The following is a 22,931-nucleotide window of genomic DNA, read 5'->3' as shown; positions in this document are numbered from 1 at the left end:
TACTATGTATTCCATTCCTAATCAATTCTACTACTTTACATTTATAAAGCATTTAACAAAAACATATACATATATGACCTTACTTCATCCTTTTTTTTTTTTAAAGATTTTATTTATTTATTTATTTATTTGACAGAGAGAGAGAGAGAGAGACACAGCAAGAGAGGGAACACAAGCAGGGGGAGTGGGAGAGGGAGAAGCAGGCTCCCCGCTGAGCAGGGAGCCCGATGCGGGGCTCGATCCCAGGACCCTGGGATCATGACCTGAGCTGAAGGCAGACGCTTAACCATCTGAGCCACCCAGGCGCCCCGACCTTACTTCATCCTTAAAACAACCCTGAAAAATTATGAAGGTAGATATTAACTCCATTTTAGAGGGGCAGTAACACTCATAGATTAAGGAATCTGCTTAAGGTCATATAGCTTAAGTGGATGTAGAAAGGAACTCAATTTTAGATAGTTTAACTCTTAGTTCAGTGTTCTATCCACAATACTTCACTGTTACCCATAAAAAGGATGTGGTGGGCATCCATTTCATTTTAATACTAAATTTCTACATTCAAGTTTTTAAAAAATTAAGTCATACTTAATGTGAGATGATATATGTGAATGAAAAGATTTGCTTGTTTGTTTAGACATGTGCTATGGGAAGCCAAGCAAGCAGGGAGTTCCTAGAGGTTCTTTATAACAAAAGGAGCTCTACTTTAATATTTAAACATCAGGGTCCCACAGTTTCGTTTGAAAACTAAAAGACCAAAGTTCAGCTAAGAAAATATTAACTTCTTCTATGAAGGCAATTATTACCTAAGCTACAGTTACTATGAATCCTTTTAGCTATTTTTACTGCCATTTTATCTTTAGGCAAATTTAGATACTGAACAAAATTAAATTTGCCTAAACAAGGCCTAACAGAGTAACAGAGACTCAAAGGGACAAAAGATCTAAAAGTTGAAATAGAAGCCCCTCTTACCTTCAGATAGGACCACAATTCTGCCCTAAACACATAAGAATATATCCCACTTCTAAATAAGGGAGAGTTTTAGTTATAATAAATAACCATACACTTTTAGGAATTTGTATGTAATTAGGATCGCAATCCAACTTCCTTTTATAAACATATGGAGATTCTAGGGGTGCCTGGGTGGCTCAGTCATTAAGCGTCTGCCTTCGGCTCAGGTCATGATCCCAGGGTACTGGGATCAAGCCCCGCATTGGGCTCCCTGATCAGCAGGGAGTCTTCTTCTCTCTCTCTCCCACTCCCCCTGCTTGTGTTCCCTCTCTCACTGTGTCTCTCTTTGTCAAATAAATAAATAAAATCTTAAAAAAAAAACATGGAGATTCTGAATGAAAGTAGATCTGTATCAGAAAAAAATATACTATGCAAAGTTTATCACAATTAATGGAAAAAATCTGTCACAATATACTAAGAAGATACAAGTACCTATTCCTGATCATGTCCATGAGTTTAAAGATCTGTCTCAGCTAGCTTTCCACATACCTTATGGGAATAATGGGGATCCATGATCCGTGCAAGACCAAAGTCACCTATCTTCAGCACCAAGTCTTCAGTATTAATGAAAAGATTAGCTGGTTTGAGATCTCTGTGCAGTACGTTTGCAGAGTGAATATATTTGAGCCCACGTAGCAGCTGATACATGAAAAGCCTGGCATGCTCTTCCAGTAAAGGGCCCTGCTCCAGCACATTAGCCAAGTCTGTCTCCATGTACTCCTGAACAATGTAGACACTGTTCAGTTCGGTAAGAGAGCCCACATCGTCTGTTAACTGGCTTCCACTAGGACCAAGAATTTCAAACACTTTCACAATGTTATCATGGTCAAGTCTTCTAATAATTTTGATTTCACGTAGAGCATGTTTGACACTCTGAGGATCAGTAAGGACAATTTTCTTGATGGCTACTCTTTTGTCACAGTCATTGTCTACAGCAGAAAAAACCAAGCCATTGCCTCCACAACCCAATGGTTTTAAGTCCATATACCTAGAGCCCAGATCAAAACCATGAATGTTCATGAGACTTTCAAATTTCTCTGCCATTTTGAAACCTTTACTATTGCCTTTTCCTTTCGAATTGTTGAACTTGTGTAAACAAGGAAGAAAACTGACATCAAAAGGAAAGATCTTTCAAAAAAGGAAAAGAAAAATAATTTTGCTTCCACAGCAAGATGATTTCTTGATGTTCATTGCATATGCCAACCAGGCCCGTTGAGTTCCCCTTAGATTTAAAGCTCAAAAAGCTCTACTCATATTAAGAATTAAAAAGATTGTAGTACTCATAGTTCAAGAAAGGGGCAGCAACTCTGCAGACATTTAAAGAAAACACTCAAGAAACTCAAACGGAATGAAATGACATACTATGCACTCAGATTTACTGTGCTAAACGATTTAACATTTAACAAAAATGTGAATAAATATGCACACGACAGGCTTCTATGAACATTCTCCTCACAGTGCAGATACATTCAGTGTTGGACTGGTCCTGAGCAGCATCATTCTAAGGTGCTGGTAAGCACTATTTCCGTTTTGCCTCTTTTCTTCCTTTGTTGCTGTATATTTCAACAGGAAGCTCTGGTGGCTGTTGGTTAACAGAAGATGTCTTTTGTTAGTGATCAGGTGGCTCCAGCTCACCACAATCACAATCAAAGCTACCGTCCATCTTACTCTGATAAAACCTGGAGGATGAAAAAAAAGGAAAAGAGTCACCACCGCAGGAAATACTAAATACTCTTCTTTTCAACTTTGTAAAATGACATGAATTGGGCATCTAGCTATAAACAACTACTGGTACACTGAACTTATTTATTTACACTATATTACACTATACTAAGTGGAAAGATGACCCTCAATCAAAAGTAGCTATCTATGCTGTAAGCAATTCACATGTACTGGGCTCAGACTCTAGATCCCACCACATTAGATTCTTTATAAAATTTATGGTCATTGGGTTGTATCATTTCTTAAATGCCAATGAGCAAAGGAAGGAAGGTTCACAGTATTTTTACAGAACTCTTTAGAAATTTTTGAGGAGTACGACATTAGTACCATTTCTCTTAAAAAATATATGAGTCTGCAATGTGTTAGTTCATTAAAGAACATGTTTACTTATTAACTACGCCGATAAACATTCAATGACCAAAAATCAGTACGAATAAGAAATCTGCAGAGAATGCTCTTCAATTTACAAAAGCGTGAACTAGAACAGCGAATAAACCAATGAAAAGGTGTCTAGCTTCACTGATAATCAGAAAAATCAAACTACCTCAAGAAGATAACATTTCAGATTAGAAAAAGATTTCTAAGAGTCTGTTACTTTCAAGCCTGAGGAGGAATGTGGAAAAAGAAGAGCTTTCATACAATACTGGTGAGTTTAAATTAGTAAAAGAATGTCAAAGAGCAATTTAGAATAAATACATAAATAAGTAGCATACCTATGACTTGGCTATTTTTCTTCAAAAACCACTCCCTAGAGAAATACTTGCAAATGAACATACAAATGCCCACCTTTTTTTTGTAATGGCAAAATATTAAAAACAGCCTAAACTTCCAACAATTTGAGAATAAATGAGTTATATTCACAGAGTGGACTATTATATAATAGTAAAATGAACAGAGATAGTTCAAATCCCCATACACTAAATTTAAAAAGCAAATTGCACATAGAAATGTACATGCTGAAACCACTCACTTCAGGTTTATAAGCATGTACAATGTTACTTTGAGTGTGTGTGTGTGTGTGTGAGTGTATATATATATGGCAAAAGTATTAAAAACATATGGCTGTTAAGTACCAAATTCATGATAATCATTACTCTGGAACAAGGGAAGTGATTACCATGAGGGTGGGATTACACAGTATGCTCCAACTACATCTTTAATGTGTTACTTCTTTAAAAAAAAAATGTGTGGAAGTATGACAAATTACTAGAATCTTATAGAGCTGGGGGCGTCTGGGTGGCTCAGTTGTTAAGCATCTGCCTTCGGCTCAGGTCATGATCCCAGGGTTCTAGGATCGAGCCCCGCATCGGGCTCCCTGCTCCGCAGGAAGCCTGCTTCTCCCTCTCCCACTCCCCCCTGCTTGTGTTCCCTCTCTTGCTGTCTCTCTTAAGTCATGTAAAAAAATAAAAGAGAAAGAGGCCAAAAAAAAAAGAGAGAGAAAGAGGCCAGGGAGAGTGGTTAGGGAATGCCTCCAGTAAGGTGGTACTGGGAGCAAAGCTCTGAAGTGCACGGGCCTTAGGGGTGCTATGTGGGAGTAACTGCTGCAGACAGGGGCTAGCACATGAAAGCCAGAGGGTGAGTACGTGTCCCATGTCTAAGAAACAACTAGGGGGCCAATGCAGGAGCTCATTTAAGTGTACATGCCTATAAGCAAGTAATACAGCCTAAACCTTAAATGGAAAGGCTTCTTGTTGCTGCTTTTTTATCTAAAAGCTGGCATAAGTGTATATACAGTGTTATTTTCTGATTGGGTCTGAAGAAATTACAAGTGGGACAGGTGCGATATTCATTTATTCAAAGGGCTAATCATTTAAAGGCAATGAGAAACTGTATCAATACATGAAATAAAGCAGCCCATTCTGAAATTGAATTATGTGACGACTTATGTGGCTTAAGATAACTGCTAGGACTCTCAAACAAATCAGCTGTTTGACAAGGGTGAAGCTTTTATACAACAGGGAATCTGCCTTTATTTCCTTCCTTCTACATATTCCCATATAAGTCACATGTGGAAATAAAAGAATCTGAAAAATACAAGGTAAGAGCTACTTGCCACAATCTGAGCAAATCTTCAACTTCAAGAAATCCATAAACATTACAACTGTGTGAAAGAGAAACTGATGATACTGATAACTAGAGACTAAGTAGATAAATGATCCTTAAGGCAACGGCTTTTTAAAAAGATTTATGAGAGAGAAAGTGCGCATGCAGGGACGCACAAGAGATAGCGGGAAGAGGCAGGAGAGAACCCCAAGCAGACTCCCCTGCCGAGCATGGAGACTGAAGTACGACGTGGGGCTAAATCTCACGACCCTGAGATCATAACTGGAGCTGAAATCAAGAGTCAGACACTTAACCAATTGAGCCACCAGGTGCCCCAGCAACAGCTTTATTTAATAAAAATTGATATTTACTATCGCTGAGTTCTTTTAATAAATATGAGCACTTCTTGTATCTGCTTAATGTTGTAAAGGACATTAATAGCGTACCAGCTTTCTTTGTTTTACTCTAACAGAGATAGTTTCTTCTGTTTGCAATTTTTTGTCTGCTTCTCAGAAAGCAAGAAAAAAAAAAACAAGCAGACTCCTAAAAATTCTGTACCTTGTCAGTCTGTATAAAACATTTAAAAGTTAAAGTTTGCAAATAAACTTTTGAATTAAAAAATATTTCAGACTTTTAAAGGGCTTTAATTAATACTGTCTCCCCTTCCCAATTTTTTCTATTTGTATACATCTTGATACTTCCAGTTCCCTACCAAATATCCTTTTAAAAACAGTATTTTTTTAGAGGCTCCAGTGTTTCTAAAATTTTACATTTCTAGTCTCCACCTGAAATAGAATGTTTGTTCATACTAACACGCACGTGCATGCATACTTTCTCTTTTTTATTCTTACCCTTCTGAAGACAATCCCTTAAAGCTCAACTTTTAAGTTTTTGATAAATGTTCATTTTAAAGTCAGTTCTACAGACTTGACATAAGAACAGTAAAATCTCTAAGTACTCTCTTAAGCTTCTAGTTCACTAGTAGAGCAATCAGACATGCACAAATAATTTAGCTTTGCTAAAAACGACACCACCATTATTTGACAGAATAGCACTGTAACAGGAACTGCAGCCGGATTATTGGAGAGGTATGAGAATGAGAGATCTCCACTCAAGACCTCCACCCACATCTGCTCTCGTGAAACCAAGAAGCATCACAGACCAAAAACTACAAGGATGACAATGCCTTTTCAGAAATCTCAGTGACTGGTCAGCACTTAACAGGGGTAGAGAGTAGGTAAAAATTCATCTTGGGGAAGGCAGGAACTTGTGCCTAGGCTGAGACCTGCAGCGTCCTCATTATAGATTCAGATGATGACTATACTGAAAGACCTGAACAAACTTTACAGAAATATGAGACCATTCTAAAGAAAGAAAGGGGTATTAATCACCAAAACTATAATTCTAGGTGAGAATTACACCAATAAAAAAATTGGAGGAGGGGGGTGCGAGAGACCAACAGCAGTGCTTGCGCAGTGATCTGCCTCACTGCTCTGCACTGTTCTTCAAAATCCTTCAATCACTATTAGACCAAAAGCTATTGGAGCATGTTTTCATCCAGGAGCTTGGAAAGTAAGCCTACCTTAAGCAGTAAGTTGAAGGTAATGTTACACTTCTGCATGATAAAGTGGATCCAGTAAATGTTTCCAACTCAGTCATGCCCCATTCAGCAAGTATTTGCTAATGATATGTTATATACCTGTCAATATACTAGGTACTGGGGATAAAATGGTAAGTAAAAACAGACTTGTGCCCTGCCCTCATGGGGTTTACAGTATGGTTGGAGATAAACAATAATAAACTAACAACAGGAAAAAGGGGGGAGGCAAAAGGGACAAGTGGTACTAAGGAATGGTACAGGATGCTATGAGAGCCTGCACACTGGGGCATTTGACCTAATTAGGGAGATGAGAATGTATGCCTCTGGAAGCCATAAAAAGGCTTAGTGGCCATGAAGACAGCTTCCTCCTTATCACCCTGATACCAAATCGTGAGGTCTCCAACTACCTTCATTTTCCATACCAATCATGGAGTTCTTTGGCCTGACTAAAGTATGCAGTTACAACTCAACTGGACCAGCAGATAGATTACTGGTAAGAGCACCCCTCCATCCGTATCAACAACCTCTAGAAATGTCCCATTTACATCACTTTCTCTATCATCTTTCACGTTTAACTTCAAAATGCCAAGTTCAAGGAAAGATCTGGGGTTCCATATTCCTTTTGCATTTCCACACACTTCAAGGGAGGAAAACGAAAACTAAGATGAGACAGTAGCTTAAAATAACCCTTCCCAGCATCCAATTTCTCTGCCTCCAAATGTTACCCACTCCTACCAACCTCAGCGCTGATACTGTGTTGCTTGGAGAGGGATCCTTAATTAAATTTTAATTAGCTGGGCCAATGTTTTGCTTTTAACAACAACTGCGTGAAAAAAAATGAATTATAGGGAATGATTTGTAAGACTAAAGTTGGCTTGGAGTGCCTGGGTGGCTCAGTTATTAAGTGTCCGACTCTTGATTTCGGCCCAGGTCATGATCTCAGGGTCCTGGGATCCAGCCCTGAGACAGGCTTCCTGCTCAGCAGGGAGTCTGCTTGAGATTCCCTTTCCCTCTCCCTCTGCCCCTCCCCCCCCACTCACACACTCTCTCATGCACGCTCTCTCAATAAATAAATCTTAAAAAAATAAAGCTGGCTTTATGCTTTCCCTCTGGCTTTCTTTCCACCATAAAATGGAAGTAAAAGTTTTCTATGTAGCCCAGTCTGGGTACCAGCTTCCTACATTTATAAGGCAGTTCCCTGAAACTGTATTAGCCACACTGGTCTCCTCAAGCACTCCTTTCTTCCTCTAATCACCACCTGCTTTCTGTCACTTAGCCTACCCCCAAGCCAAGAGAAATATAGGTACTCTGAGTCAAGCCTAAGTATATTCAGTAAAGTTATAAAATGCAAAATAGACAGTAGAATAACTTCACTCTGCCCCATCTCCCCATTCTATAGAAACTGGATTTTCCTTCCCTTCTTATCTAAAAACAACTTGGCCATGTATCAGAAAAGGAGTCTGGATGTGCAAAGCAAGTTTGAGGTGAGAGCCTTAAACATAAAGGTTACTTATCTGGTTTTCTCTTCCATCTTCCACTCTGCTGCTTATCAGGTTAAATGCTGACATGGGTCATCTCCTGATCAGATGCATTGACAGCTCTCCACCACCCCCCTCCTCAATGGCTCTTGCCTATTTTGCTCTTCTCCAGGGTCAAGTGAGTAACTTGAGATAACTGGAATCCAGCCAGCCTCACATCTCAGCCAAAATCCAGTTGCTTTTGGAGAGAAGGGCAAGGTTGAGCTCTACTTAAATTCACATAGGACTATCTCTTAACCCTGGCACAGAGAGGTATTGTTATAGCAAAGTCATCCTTCCCTAAGATATCTCAAGCTCTCATCAAAGCTACTAAGTTTCTAGGGCAGAGAAGGCCAAAGGCTACAGCTTACCCGCTTGTTCACATGCATTCTTGACAATGCCCTTGCTCATGTAAGGTAGCCCTTGGAGTTGTTAGAGATCCCTCTCAGGATCTGGACCTCAAGGAGGCTCAAGGTGTAAACTAATGTCAATGAATGATCTGTCATTTGGAGGGTGAGGGGGGACCTTAAAACTAAAACACCAAGGCCTAACAGGCCTTGCCCGCTATCAGTAACCAGTGTGTGCTATAGAGCAAACTTAGGAAGTCAAAGACGGAGGATTACTTGGCTTCTAACAAAGTATCCAATTTTTTAAAAATTCTTCCACTCCCAACTTCTGTTCTTAAATTGCCTGAACCTTTGCCTAAACACACTTTAATAATAGGGACTTGCATTTGCCTTTGACTATTTAAAAAGCCATTACAAAAAAAAATGTCATGTTTATTTTGATGCTCATCTCTAGTTGCTATTTCTTCTAGGGCATCCATATTAGAATATAAGAACTCCACAGATCAGATAAATCGGTCAAAAAATCTCTAAGGACCCTTCCAATTCTCAGTCTATCATCTACGAAAGCCCAGTACAAGTCTTTTACTTGACTGGTGGTTTGCTCCCAAGCACTTATTAGGGTGGTATGCCCAGATTGGGGAACATATGATTCAAACTGCTATATACTAAACACAATCCTCTCTATATATTTATGGCTGGAAATTTAAAAATAATTATAATAACCCTTCATTCCCCTCTCCTGCCCGAGCCCTCGTTTCTAAGACTCCTCTCCTAAATCATGTTAAGGAAACACTGGAACAAATATATAATAGGAGACACGTGGGCAGCCTCCTCCTTCAAGTATCTTTAGCCATATGGGAATTCCAACCAGATGAAAATTAATATAAATTTCTGTAGCAGTCAGGATAGGTTAGAAAATTGTATAGTTAACAAATAACCCCAAACATCTCACTGACTTACAACAGAAGTTTTAAGTCTTGCTAATGCAACAAGTCCAACATGGCCGTCATCCAAGTTGTCAAAGTAACTACCAGCTCTGCCCATTGCCACTCAATGTGCTGGAAGAAATGAAGAAGTGGGAATATCTAACTGGTCTAAAGCTTCCATCCAAAAATGACACATTTCACTTCTCACATTTTACTGACCAAGGCACATCACATGGTCACACCTGCTTCAAGGGAGTAGGAAAATGCAATCCCGACATGGTCTCAGAAGCAGAGAACCAAAATGTTTTGAACCACTTTAACTAAAACAGCTTCAATTCTGCCATCCATCCATTTTTAGTCTACAAAACCTTACTGAGTCTTTACCATATGCCAGATGTTGTTTTGGGCATAAAGGTATAGCAGGGGTCAAAACAGGTTAAAAAAAAAAAAAGAAAGAAATCACCCTGACCTCATGGAGCACAAACTCCTAGATCATTGCAGTAGATTTCTCCCTATCCACTAACATTTCTTCCTCCTCTCTTTTCTAATACTATTCTCCTTCCCTTGTCTTAGGCCATCCTTCCCCAGTCTAGTCTAATCTCTGTTCTTCAGATGCGTCTACTCTTCTAGGGTACCATTTCCCAAGGCACCACCTTACCATTTTCCCCTCCCTCCGCTTTGTTGTATGTCGCTCTATTTTAAAATAAAAGATTTGAGGGGCGTCTGGGTGGCTCAGTCGGTTGAGTGTCTGACTCTTGATTTCAGTTCAGGTCATGATCTCAGTGTCATGGGATAAGTCCCATGTTGGGCTCCACACTCAGCATGGAGTCTGCTTGAGTTTCTCTCCCTCCAGCCCTTCCCCTATTCTCTCCCTCTAATAAATAAATAAATCTTTAAAAAAAATAAAAGGTTTGGGGGCACCTGGGTGGCTCAGTCGCTAAGCATCTGCCTTCGGCTCGGTCAAAAATAAAAGGTTTGAAACTCAGTTGCTTTACAAACATTTTCTGAGCATCGTACCTGGGTACTTAGTAGGCACTTTACAAACTGTACTGAGTGAATTAATGTAAACAGCATATTTTATTGGACAGTAGAAAATTTTGGAGAAGACAAGCTCTACCCTCAATTTTTTCAGAATATGATCACACTCTGACCCACCATGGGGAACATCAGTGATGACTCCTAGTTATGGTACTTTCCTTTCCAGGAATTCCCCCCAGGAGCTTCACCCTATGGTAAATACATAGGTTTGTCAATACATGAAGAAAGCAATGATTTCAACTCACTCAGACTGAAGAAAAAAAAAAGAAAACTTCAACTTTGTTATAGCTCCTGTTTTATTTTGTTGAGGTAGTAAGAAGGGATTGTGCCACTGAAATAGTGTCTTATATTAGCAGACAAGCAGGATTCTATAAAAAGTCCTATTAGCCCATGTGATACCAAGTAGGTATCATGAAGATATGTGAGACCTTGACATTATTCTGATTATTCTTCAGTCCATCCTAGCAGGCTCTATGGCATTTAGCACCAGAGCTTTCCAGACTGTACACCAAATATAACTGCTGTCATTTTTCAGCTAACCCTAGTAAGGGTATGAAGAAGGCCACAACATGCAAGGCCATCCATACAAAATATTTCTGGACTCTCATCAAAGGGAGAACCACATGCTTGATTGGAGAGTACCCAATTTTTAAAAAATGAATCAGAATAGCAGATAACTTTCCTGAAATATTCTTCTTCCTTTGTTTCTCATTTTCTCCAAGGCTGAACAAAGCTTACAATATAAAAAAGTGTAAGTTTCCGGGGCGCCTGGGTGGCTCAGTCATTAAGCGTCTGCCTTCGGCTCAGGTCATGATCCCAGAGTCCTGGGGTCGAGCCCCGCATCGGGCTCCCTGCTCCGCGGGAAGCCTGCTTCTCCCTCTCCCACTCCCCCTGCTTGCGTCCCCTCTCCTGCTCTCTCTCTGTCAAATAAATAAATAAAATATATAAAAAAAAAAAGTGTACGTTTCCTATCAGATTCACACTGAAGTTTGGCACTACTGAAAAATTCCTCTCTGATTTCACTAAGACCATATTAAAAGGAAAAAAAAAAAAAAAACAGTGGGCACCTGGGTGGCTCAGTTGGTTAAGTGACTGCCTTGGCTCAGGTCATGATCCTGGAGTCCCAGGATCGAGTCCCGCATCGGGCTCCCTGCTCAGCAGGGAGTCTGCTTCTCCCTCTGACCCTCCCCCCTCTCATGCTCTATCTCATTCTCTCTCTCAAATAAATAAATAAAATCTTAAAAAAAAAAAATGAGTTAAAGAGATCTCACATCTAGTCCAGGATCCATGGCTAAATTAGCTTATAATCAAAGCAGTTCACATTTCTAGGCCTCAGTTCCTCATCAGGAAAATGATGTAGCTAAACTACATGACTTCTATGGTCTCTTCCAGCTCTAAAGTTTTATAATTTTAACAAAAGGTTCAGGATTTCCACTTCTGATTTCTCTCTCTCTCTCTCTAAAATAAATAAATCTTTAAAAAACAAAACAAGGACGGCTGGGTGGCTCAGCCGGTTAAGCATCTACCTTCGGCTCAGGTCATGGTCCCAGGGCCCTGGGATCAAGTCCCACATCGGGCTCCTTGCTCAGCGGAGAACCTGCTTCTCCCTCTGCCTGCCGCTCCCCCTGCTTGTGTGCGTGCACACTCTCTCTGACAAATAAAATCTTTTTAAAAAATAAATAACAAAACAAATTTTCCATAACTGACAAAAGACACCAACTCACAGACCCAAGTACTCAATGAACTGCAAGCAGGAAATATACAAAGAATCCCATACCTAGGTATATCATAGCCAAACTGTTGAAAATGGGGGTGGGGGAGAGCAACTCTTAAAAGCAACCAGGTAAAAGAGAGTTAACTATATACTAGGGAGGTACAATAGGAGTAATGGCTGATTTATCACTAGAAACGATGAAAGCCAGAGACAACAGAACATCACTCTTTAAGTGCCAAAAAAGGGAAATAACCCAGAATTTTGCACCTAGGGAAATGAAGATGAAATGAAGATCTTCATTCAAAAATGAAGATGAAATAAAGACATTTTCAAAGAGACAAAAGTGAAAAGAACTGGTCTCCCTCATGTGGGAAACAAAGGCAGAAGAAAAATTATTAAATTTCCTTACTACCTACAGACCACTGACGAGTCCCTGAAACAGGCAGAGTGACATTCCTCTAGGGACTCAACTGCCCCAGATGTTGACATTTTGCTAAGGGCAAAAGGCAATCCTAGCTCGACTCCCGCCCCAGGATCCAGTAAGCCTACTTTAACATACAAAAATTCTTTTGGAAATGTCCTTTATCTCTAAACCCCCCAAGATAGACGTTAGCAATCACCCCCCCCCGATATATATCTGAAGGGTCTCATGACTAAGGTTTTATTAGACAGTAATAAATGACCTTTTCCTAACAGTAGGTAGCCCCTTCAAGGTCTTAGAAACCTTGCTTCCAAATTCCTTAGAGACTTTCCCTATCCCTAACCCCCTTCCCAACTTGAAAGTATATAATACACCACTCTTCACGACCCCAGTGCAGCTCTTTCTGCCCATGGGTCCTGTCCCCATGCTTTAATAAAACCACCTTTTTGCACCATAGATGTCTCAGTAATTCTTTCTTGGCCATCAGCTTCAAACCCTAACATCTTTCCTACATCACCTCAGACCTTTGCTAAGGAAATGCTAAAAGTTCTTAGGCTGAAGGAAAATGACAACAAATGGAACCTGCATAAAGGAACAAAATCTCCAGAAAGGATAAATAATTGAAAATATAAAAGGTCTTTGTGTATTATGCTGAGCGAAATAAGTCAATCAGAGAAAGACATGTATCATATGACCTCATTGATATGAGGAATTCTTAATCTCAGGAAACAAACTGAGGGTTGCTGGAGTGGTGGGGGGGTGGGAAGGATGGGGTGGCTGGGTGAGAGACATTGGGGAGGGTATGTGCTATGGTGAGCGCTGTGAATTGTTTAAGACTGTTGAATCACAGACCCGTACCTCTGAAACAAATAATACATTGTATGTTAAAAAAAAAAAAAAAGATAGCAGGAGGGGAAGAATGAAGGGGGGGGGGAATCGGAGGGGGAGATGAACCATGAGAAACTATGGACTCTGAAAAACAAACTGAGGGTTCTAGAGGGGAGGGGGGTGAGGGGATGGGTTAGCCTGGTGATGGGTATTAAAGAGGGCACGTTCTGCATGGAGCACTGGGTGTTATGTGCAAACAATGAATCATGGAACACTACATCAAAAACTAATGATGTAATGTATGGTGATTAACATAACATAATAATAAAATTTAAAAAAATTAACCATTATACATAAAAAAAGAAAAATATAAAAGGTCTTTAAAAACAAAAAGAAAAGTTATCTACATTTTTTTTTTTTTTTTAAGATTTTATTTATTTGAGAGAGAGCGCATGCACACGAGCAGGGGAAGGGGCAGAGGGAGAGGGAGAAGCAGACTCCCCACTGAGCAGGGAGCCCAACCCAGGGCTCAATTCCAGGACCCTGGGATCATGACCTGAGCCAAAGGCAGATGCTTAACTGACTGAGCCACCCAGGCACCCCCTGTCTACATGTTTAAATGTCTTTAAAAGACTAGTGATTATTTAGGGGCGCCTGGGTGGCTCAGTCGTTAAGCGTCTGCCTTTGGCTCAGGTCATGATCCCAGGATCGCAGGGTCCTGGGATCAAGCCCCGCATCATCGGGTTCCCTGCTTGGTGGGAAGCCTGCTTCTCCCTCTCCCACTCCTCCTGCTTGTGTTCCCTCTTTCACTGTCTCTCTCTCTCTGTCAAATAAATAAAATCTTTTAAAAAAATGTTTTAAAGAGACTAGTGATTATTTAAAGCAAAATAATAATGTACTGTGAGGTTTACAGCACATGTAGAAATAAAAGATAAGAGCACAAAGTGTTGGAAGGGGTGAACTGAATCATGCGATTGTAAGGTTTACAGTATTGGTGAAGTAGGTTAGACTTTTTTTTTTTTTTTAAAGATTTTATTTATTTATTTGAAAGAGAAAGAGTTATTTATTTGAAAGAGAGTGAGTGAGAGAGAGAGCATGAGCAGCAGGAGGGGGAGAAGGGGAGGCTCCCTTGCTGAGCAGGGAGCCTGACGTGGGGCTCGATCCCAGAACCCTGGGATCATGACTTGAGCTGAAGGCAGTGGCTTAACCGACTGGGCCACTCAGGTGCCCCAGTTTAGATTATTTAAAAAAGACTATGATAACTAGTGAAAGGCTCATGGGTCATCTTTGAACACCTTCTTCCTTTTTGGTCATTACGTTTACTTAATAACATGCCCATCAATGGAGAGTAAAAGGAAGGATAAAAAGAAAACTAAATAAATCACCAACTGCAAGTAGTTTTTGTGTACTTTTACATCAATCATAATATAAGCCAATATGTTAACATTAAAGTACCATCACAGATTCATATATTTCCAGAGGAAATGGAAATTAACATGTTAATCAAGATAAACATACATATTTTAACTGAAATAACTCTGAGGGGCTGTACTTTATACTTTAAAAGTATACACTTTCAAAACAGTAAAAAAATTATACTGTGGAATATGGCCTCAAAGTTCAAATTGGAGGATATAAATATGTTTGGTACATATTCATCCCACATTATCAACTATTATAAAAGCAATTAATGAAAAAACAGGATTTGTTTATATAATAAAGGCACTGAACACGAGAACAGAATTTTTAATATCTGAAATTTCAAAGAATGTAAAAAACAAAAACAGCAAGCTTGGTTAAGAATGTATTATGTGGGAAGCATTGTACTGGACATATACTATATCCTAACTACACTGTAAAATGGTTTCTATAATCTTTATTTCAGAGAATTAAAATAATGCATTCAACATCACACATCAATGAGAGAGCCAAGATTTGAATCTCAGGTTGTAAACCAAAGCCCAAGACCTTCTCTCAAATAATAATGAAATTATTTTATTGACCAGTACACACTCCCCCACCTCTTTTGAGAGTCTATTTCCTACAGACAGGACATTCTTCTGCATAACCAAAATGTAATCATCAAAATCAGGAAACTGACACTGGTATAATGCTACCATCTAAGGATGCCTGGATGGCTCAGTTGTTAAGCATCTGCCCTCGGCTCAGGTCATGATCCCAGGGTTCTGGGATCGAGCCCCACATCAGGCTCCCTGCTTGCTGGGAAGCTTGCTTCTCCCTCTCCCACTCCCCCTGCTTGTGTTCCCTCTCTAGCTGTCTCTCTCTCTGTCAAATAAATAAAACCTTTTAAAAAAAAAAAAAATGCTACCATCTAATACTCAGATCCCATAATGTACTTAAGAGCTAGAGGACCCAGTCCAGAATCACATGTCACATTGACTACAGCACAATCTTTAACATACTTTTTTCCCTTTAGAAGTTGAAAGGAATCAAACATTTTCTATAGTCCACAAAAATTTACTGAGCATTTGGCATGTGCCAGGCACTATTTGATGGTACAGTGGATAACAGTACAGCTAAGTTTCTTCTGCTTCCAAAGAGTTTACACTCCAGTTTACAATCTAGTGAGGAAAGATTAATAAACTAATAACATAACTTCAGATTTGTCTAAATGCTATGATTGAGTGGCTGGGAAATGGCCATCTAAGGAGCTGAAATCTAAATGAAAAGGTACGAGCACTGCTGAGAGACAGAAGAGCATTCCAAACAGAGGAAACAGCAAATAAACCTAAAGCCGGACAGAACATGGTATTTTGGAGGAAAAGATGCCAGTGTAGCCACAGCATCCTGAGCAAAGAGAGAGGGGAATGATAAGGCGTTAAGATGGGACAGGTAGAAAGAAACACCTGAGGCAAGATTCTGCATTTTATAACTAAGTGCAAAGGAAAGCTACTGAAGGATTTAAGCAGACAATTGCATGGTTTCATTCACATTTTAAAAAAAGATGAATTCTGGCTACTGGGAAGACAACAGACTGAAGATAATAGAGTGAAAGTAGAACCAGTTAGCTATTTCAGTAGGCCAAGTGAGATGATGGTGGCTAGCACTAGGCTGGTAGAAATAAAAATGTAAAACAGGAGACAGATTAAAATAATATTCTGGAGACCAAGAGAAGTTGGTGATGGATTAGATATGGGGGATAAGGGAAAGAAGATTTAAGGATAACTCCTACATGCCAATTACTGAGATGGGGAAAACTGGGAGAATAATATGGGAAAGAGTTCTATTTTGGATACGTTACGCCTATTCATAGAGTATCTATTTAGATAACTGGTAACATCAAGCACACAACTAGATAATGTGTCTGGAGCTCAGGCAAGAAGTCTAAAGCGTAAATCTGAGAATTACCCACGTGTAGATAGCACTTAATAAATTGAAACCACTTGGGGAAAGAATTTAGAAGGAGAGCAGGAACTAAACTCTGGGATATGCCAATACATGGAGGCAGGTAGATGACAGAAGCCTATAAAAACTTATGACAAGGTGTGAGGTAGGAGAAAAACAAGAAGAGTATGTCTCATAAGCTAAGAAAAGCAGGTGAATATGCAGAAAACAATAGTCAACTATATTGAAAGCTGTTACAAGATCCTGTAAGATGGATTTGGTAAATCAAAATCACTGGTATCTTGATTAGAGCAATTTCAAGTGGTAAGGTGGTTTAACAGAAGTCAGTCTGGAATAGGTTGAGGAGCAAAGTGGAGAGAACGCAGAAAGACAACTCTTGAAAATTTGCTTGAAAGATGATCAGAGAAATGAGAAACTAGACAATAGCTAGAGGAGAAAATGGAATCCGAGGGGTTTGTAACAGATTTCTATATCCATACTGTTCAATATGGTAGCCAATTACAGAACAAATGAAATGTGGTGAGCAGGGCTGAGAAACTAATTTTTTTCTAAATAAATTTTTATTTAAATAGCCACATGTGGGGCGCCTGGGTGGCTCAGTTGGTTAAGCGTCTGTCTGCCTTAGGCTCAGGTCATGATCCTGGAGCCCCAGGGTCCAAGCCCTGCGTGGGACTCCCTGCTCAGCGGGGGAGTCTGCTTCTCCCTCTGACCCTCCCCCCTCTCGTGCTCTCGCTCACTCACTCTCAAATAAATAAAATCTTTTTAAAAAATAAATAAATAAATAGCCACACGTGGCCAGACTGGACAGTATAGTTGAGAGCATATTTGTATACTAATAAAGATGACCAAATAGAAAGGGAAAAATGAAGAGATGAGTCCTTAAGAAGTGAAGAGAAGGAATCCAAAACACAAGCAGAAGAATCTACAAGGGATAAACACGAGTGAAGCAAAGCATGAAGTTACAGCAACGGGTGGGAACCAATAAAATTTAAAATCAGAGTATGTCTTAAGCCTGGTTGAAATCTCAAGCATAAGACTAAATTACAGAAGGCTATAAAAGCTAAGCAGGAGGGCTTGAGAAGGTAATTTATATCTACTGAATCTGCATTCAGTGCCAGGCATTTTCTAAGTGACAAATTATTTCTGCTACTCAGAACTAGTACCTTGTTAAGTCTTATTTTAAAACAAGAGTACTGATGCTCTGAGAAGTAAAGCAACTTCACTGAAATCACATACATAGTAAATGTCAAGATTTGGACACAGGCCAGTCTGATTTACTTTAGGATTAGATTCTTATCACTACCTAAGGTGGGAGGCTAAGAACCAATGTTTCTAGGCCTGGAAATAATATAAAAAATAGCAGATCGGGCGCCTGGGTGGCTCAGTTGGTTAAGCAACTGCCTTCGGCTCAGGTCATGATCCTGGAGTCCCAGGATTGAGTCCCAGACCAGGCTCCCTGCTCAACGGAGTCGGCTTCTCCCTCTGACCTTCCCCCCTCTCATGCTCTCTCTCTCTCTCTTATTCTCTCTCTCAGATAAATAAAATCTTAAAAAAAAACCAGTAAAAATATTTTTAAAAAAATAGCAGATCAATCTGGCAGCTAACAAGTACCAATGAGCCCGGAAGTCGTAGGCCAGAGGTAAAAACTGTCCCCTCCATGCTATCTACAAGATAATTAAGGAACATTTATTTAACAACTATTTTTAATTTTCTTAAAATCCAAGTGAAAATACCTTTATTAAGACAAACAGGAAAACACACATTCTTGCAACTTAGATTATCTCCTTTACTGAACACAATATCAATCAGAAAACTGGCAGTGCTTTATAGTAACTACTAAAATCATATCTGGGCAAAAAAAAAAAAATCCTATCTGGGCATATTGAAAAAGTAGGCAGTTAGAAACTGACCATCTCTCCAATTTGTAATTGAAGGAGGAAATTATTAAACTGAGCCTAATCAGTTATTAAATTACAGCTTATTTTAAATTCAGTGTCAATATAAATCAACTAGATCTGAGCTGTCAATATGGTAGCCACTAGCTACTTGCAGCTATTTAAAAATAATCAAAATTAAGTTAAAAATTCAGTTCCTCAGGTGCACTAGCCACGGTTAAGTGCTCAATAGTCACATGTGGCTAGTTGGCTACTTCAATGAACAAAGAATAGAGCACTTCCATCATCACAGAAAGTTCTATTGAACAGTGATTAATTAGACCTTCAATTTTCCTTTTGACTTTTTTCAGGAGAGCCAATAAAAGGAGTAACTTAGAAGACCTGAGTTTTCCAAATCAGTCACTAACCAGCTGAGCAACAATGTAGGCATCATTTAACAGTGTTTCTAGAAATGAATGTGCATTTGAGTCACCTGAGAATCCTGTGAAAATGCAGATTCTAATTCAGTAGGTCTTGGGATGGGGTCAAGAATTCTGCACTACCAAAATCTTAGGTGATGTTAATACTCCTGGTCCAGCAATCACACTTTGAGTACTAAGATCTTAGTTCTCTCTGGGCCTCAGTTTCCTCAGCTGTCAAGCAACTGGGGCAAGATAATGGGCATGACCCTTCTGTAAACACTAACATTTTATAGTTTGTACAGAATTAAATGCAGAGATTTCACTTTCTGCAGAGGAAGTTTCTTCCCTGAAGTAAATGCTAGGATTCTAACAAACAATATTTGTGCTACCATTTTTTTCCATGAAGACATACTAAATTTAAATGAAAATCAATGGAAAAATGTGATTTGCCATATAAATATTCAATCTCTGTACAAGTTTTCAGAAATGGATTTAAAAGACATGTATGAAAGACAAACCATTAAGAACCACCAGAGGGGCGCATTATATTTTCTAAATACACAGCTCATGGAAGAAAAAAACGATGCTGGACTCAGCCTGTACCACACTACTGTTATCTTAAAAGTATCAGCTCCACATGAAAAGCGACTCCCCAGAAAAAGCCATTAACTACAATAACATTATTGTTGTTTTGTTTTTGTAAAGTTTCAGTCAGGGCTCTGAGCAATAAAACTGACCAAAATCCCCATACCACTAACAGGCTATAGAGTAATTAACAGTCACAAAACAGGCTGAAGGAGCTGACACCGGGCAGCCCACGATGCCACAAAGAACTTACCTTTGGGCAATCTTTCTAATAGGGGCCCTAGATCATACACGGTTCAAATGGGCAATGCAAACAATGAAGTGGACAGCAGTGGTGTGGCTCACCATTTCATAAGGCAGTACTCCCTCTGTGCTCCCTCCCCAACCCCCCCACCTTCACGCTCTCAAATAAATAAAATCTTAAAAAAAAAAACAAAAAAAAAACCTGGAAATAAATACATGTTCAACTTCTAGGTGATAGGATGTTTTGAAAATCTACAACACTTTTTTATATTTGTATTTTTATATTTCTTTTATAGTAGGAAATATATTTTAAAGTTTAAATTAAACTTCATTAAAGTCCTATATAAATGTCAGGCTCTTCCAAAATCTTTCCAAAGATTTAATTCACATTAACAATACACTTTACTACCTACAAAACTCTTCAAATAAATCACTTTAAGATAAATAGTATATAAAGAAAACCTAAGGGATGGGGAGTTTTTTCTTCTCACTTTAAAAACAAACTGCTATTCTCAATCTTTTTTGTCCTCCCAATCTTTTTTTTTTTTTTAAGATTTATTTATTTATTTGAGAGAGAGAGCATGAGAGGGGGGAAGGGCAGAGGGAGAAGCAGACTCCCCGCCAAGCAAGGAGCCCGATGTGGGACTCAATCCCGGGACTCCAGGATCATGGACCTGAGCCGAAGGCAGTCGCTTAACCAACTGAGCCACACAGGCGCCCACCTCCCAATCTTATTTTAAGCCAACCTGCTAAATGGTGACTTTTAAAAATCAGTAAAAGTATCTTATTACCAAATTTCAGTGTGGGTCCTAAATTTGGAACCATACATTCTGCTTATCTTTAAAAAAGACTGATGAGGGGCGCTTGTCTGGCTCAGTCGGTGGAACATGTGACTCGATCTCAGGGTTGTGGGTTCGAGCCCCACGATGGGTGTAGAGATTACTTACAAATAAAAAATTTTTTAAATCTTAAAAAAAAAAAAAAAAAGACTGATGGAAAAGTGCCTATAACAATACCTACTTCAAGTTGTCTTTAGTAAAACAGAAAATTCACATATATCATAAATTCATATATAAATTCATATAGATCGGAAGAAAGCACTATTATATAATTCTGTCAGAGTGAAATGCTCATGTTCAGTTATATCCGATTAATACTTCTGCACGTTTACAACACTTAATTTCTAGATATTATAAAGATAACTTTTACATTACCAATGAGAACATAAGGCTAATTTCTACTCACACCATAAAATTCTTTTATAAATAATCTGTAACAAATCTTTCTTAATAATAAGGGAAGAACTACTAGTATGAAACATTTAATTGTAGCAACTGACCAGCAACTATTTTTACCTTTTCCTCTCAACAAATGTTATAAAATTCCACCTGTAGGATATCTGATCTCCTTTTAAAATGCAATTTAAGAAGCCATTACTCTTAGAGAAACTGTGGCTCCTCTTGAGAGAGAATTATAATGTGGACAGAAACATTTTAGCCCTATCATTTAAAAAAATACAGTGTATAAAAAAAAAGGGCCACGTAGCAGTCCGTGGGCAGTATGAGTCATCACCCAACTCAAAACTTGCAGCACTTCTAAGCTTCCTCCTACCAGACCCCATCCCCTTCAGTAATGTACCCTGAGTCAGCAAACCTCACTATTTTGTCAGTTATGAATTCTCACGATGCTTAAATGAACTTATGCAAAAACACTGCAACACATTTAGCACTAACACTTGTCATTAGAACATGTGCTGTTTCTATTACAAAATTAACCCATCTTCAAATCAATCTTCTTTAGATTCCTTCTTAATCACAAAAAGTAGCCAAACACTACATTTAATCTTCCTTTGCAAGTAACCGAACTCCAAAATATGGTCATATATAAAGGTTTTTATAAACAATTCTGTTTCCCAGATTTTTTTTTTTTCTGAACAGTAATACCTAAATAATAAAACATGTCCTGTTCAAATCTGGCATATTTCCTAGATGACTGCAATTACTGAATTTAGAACACCAATAAGCAATTTTACAAGTTTCACCAGGCAATTCTTATTAAGTGATGTAACATATATATGTGAAAGGACTTTACACTCCCTGGCACATAGCAAGCAAGCCCTTCATGAACGTGTTTGAACAACTACTCGTTAGAGATGTTAGAGATTCTTCCACCCAATTCAATATTATTTTCAAACATTAAAATCTGACATCTCTAAGAAGAAACTCTAGAGGTAGTTCTTTTTCAGGGCCAGGCCCTGTTTGGACAGGACCCTACATTCTTCTAGTCAAATTACTGTTTCCACCTCAGTTTCCCAAGGTGGAAGAGAGTGAATATGTCCATCAGAACCTTAAAAAATAACAAGGCTAGAAGAATGAAGCAATCAGAAAATTACTCTGGAATTGTTTGCGCTCCATTTCGTCCCCCGTTAATTTTTTTTCCCTTGACAAATCATCTTGTATCGTTAAAAAAAAAAAGTTAATACTGACTTTTAAGAACATTTTTAGCATTGAAGAAAACAGGAATTTTGCTGCAAATGCAGTAAGGCTTCTAATTCCACCACTTCATTGGACCTTTGCCAATGAGCAAGCAAAAGAGAAAATAAAACAGGAAAGGAATCAAAAAGATCCTGCTTCACAGAGCTCCCACATAACACCTGCAAATACTAAGCCAAGGAACAAAAGGCGGCCTAAAGACCTTTACTTTTCAACGCACCTCACCAAGTCAGATAAAAACGCACAGCGAAGCGAAGAGGTCCTTTTTAGTGAACTGACAAAACAAGTTTCCATTTGGGTACTTTCACAGACCAACGCTTAACGTCCCGAACGCAGCTAAGGAAAGGCTGCAGCAGGGTGGGGGGAGCCGGCGGAGGAAAGAAATTAGGGATTCCGGCCCAGACAAGTTTTCTTTACCTCATTTACGGCCAGAACTCAAAACTTGGGCAGAGGACTTCGGGGCTCTGAGACCAGCCGGGTGAGTGGTGCGCTACGCAATTCGCCGAGTCCACTGGAGACTTTGCCCGGCCGGAGTCAGCTGAGGCCGAGTCACCGGAGTGGGATGGGGGAGGAGACGCGGGAGCATTTCGAAGGCAGCGTGCCAGGAAGGCGAGACTCCGCGCCACCTCACGCTCCCCGGGCCGCCCCTCCCGGCCGCCGCCCCTAGCCCGCCGCCCGCCGGCCGGGGCGGGCTTCGAACCCGCGGGGCTGGCGCGGGTGGCCGTGCCGCAGCCGAGCGGCGGGGCCCCGGGGCTGGCGGGCGCGGCCCGGCCCGGCGGCCGGCG

General features: G+C 39.6%; 1 protein-coding gene across 4 annotated transcripts in view; it reads right to left on the bottom strand.

Moving 5' to 3' along the window:
• MAPK6 (mitogen-activated protein kinase 6) overlaps positions 1-22,931 on the bottom strand; it is a 51,102-nt gene that overhangs the window by 16,110 nt on the left and 12,061 nt on the right. For 3 of the 4 annotated variants that reach the window (XM_032417350.1, XM_032417348.1, XM_032417347.1), the window contains exon 2: positions 1,498-2,687. In XM_032417350.1, the coding sequence (XP_032273241.1) occupies positions 1,498-2,052 (555 nt within the window). In that variant the 5' untranslated portion in view covers positions 2,053-2,687. Of the gene's footprint in view, positions 1-1,497; positions 2,688-22,563; positions 22,741-22,931 lie in introns of those variants that run through there. The other variant, XM_032417349.1, reaches the window with a different exon arrangement.

Source organism: Phoca vitulina, unplaced genomic scaffold, assembly GCF_004348235.1.
Source record: "Phoca vitulina isolate PV1807 unplaced genomic scaffold, GSC_HSeal_1.0 scaffold20, whole genome shotgun sequence".
Lineage (NCBI taxonomy): Eukaryota > Metazoa > Chordata > Mammalia > Carnivora > Phocidae > Phoca > Phoca vitulina.
Note: the sequence above shows the minus strand (reverse complement) of the source record. Positions and strands in the feature narration are given on the sequence as shown.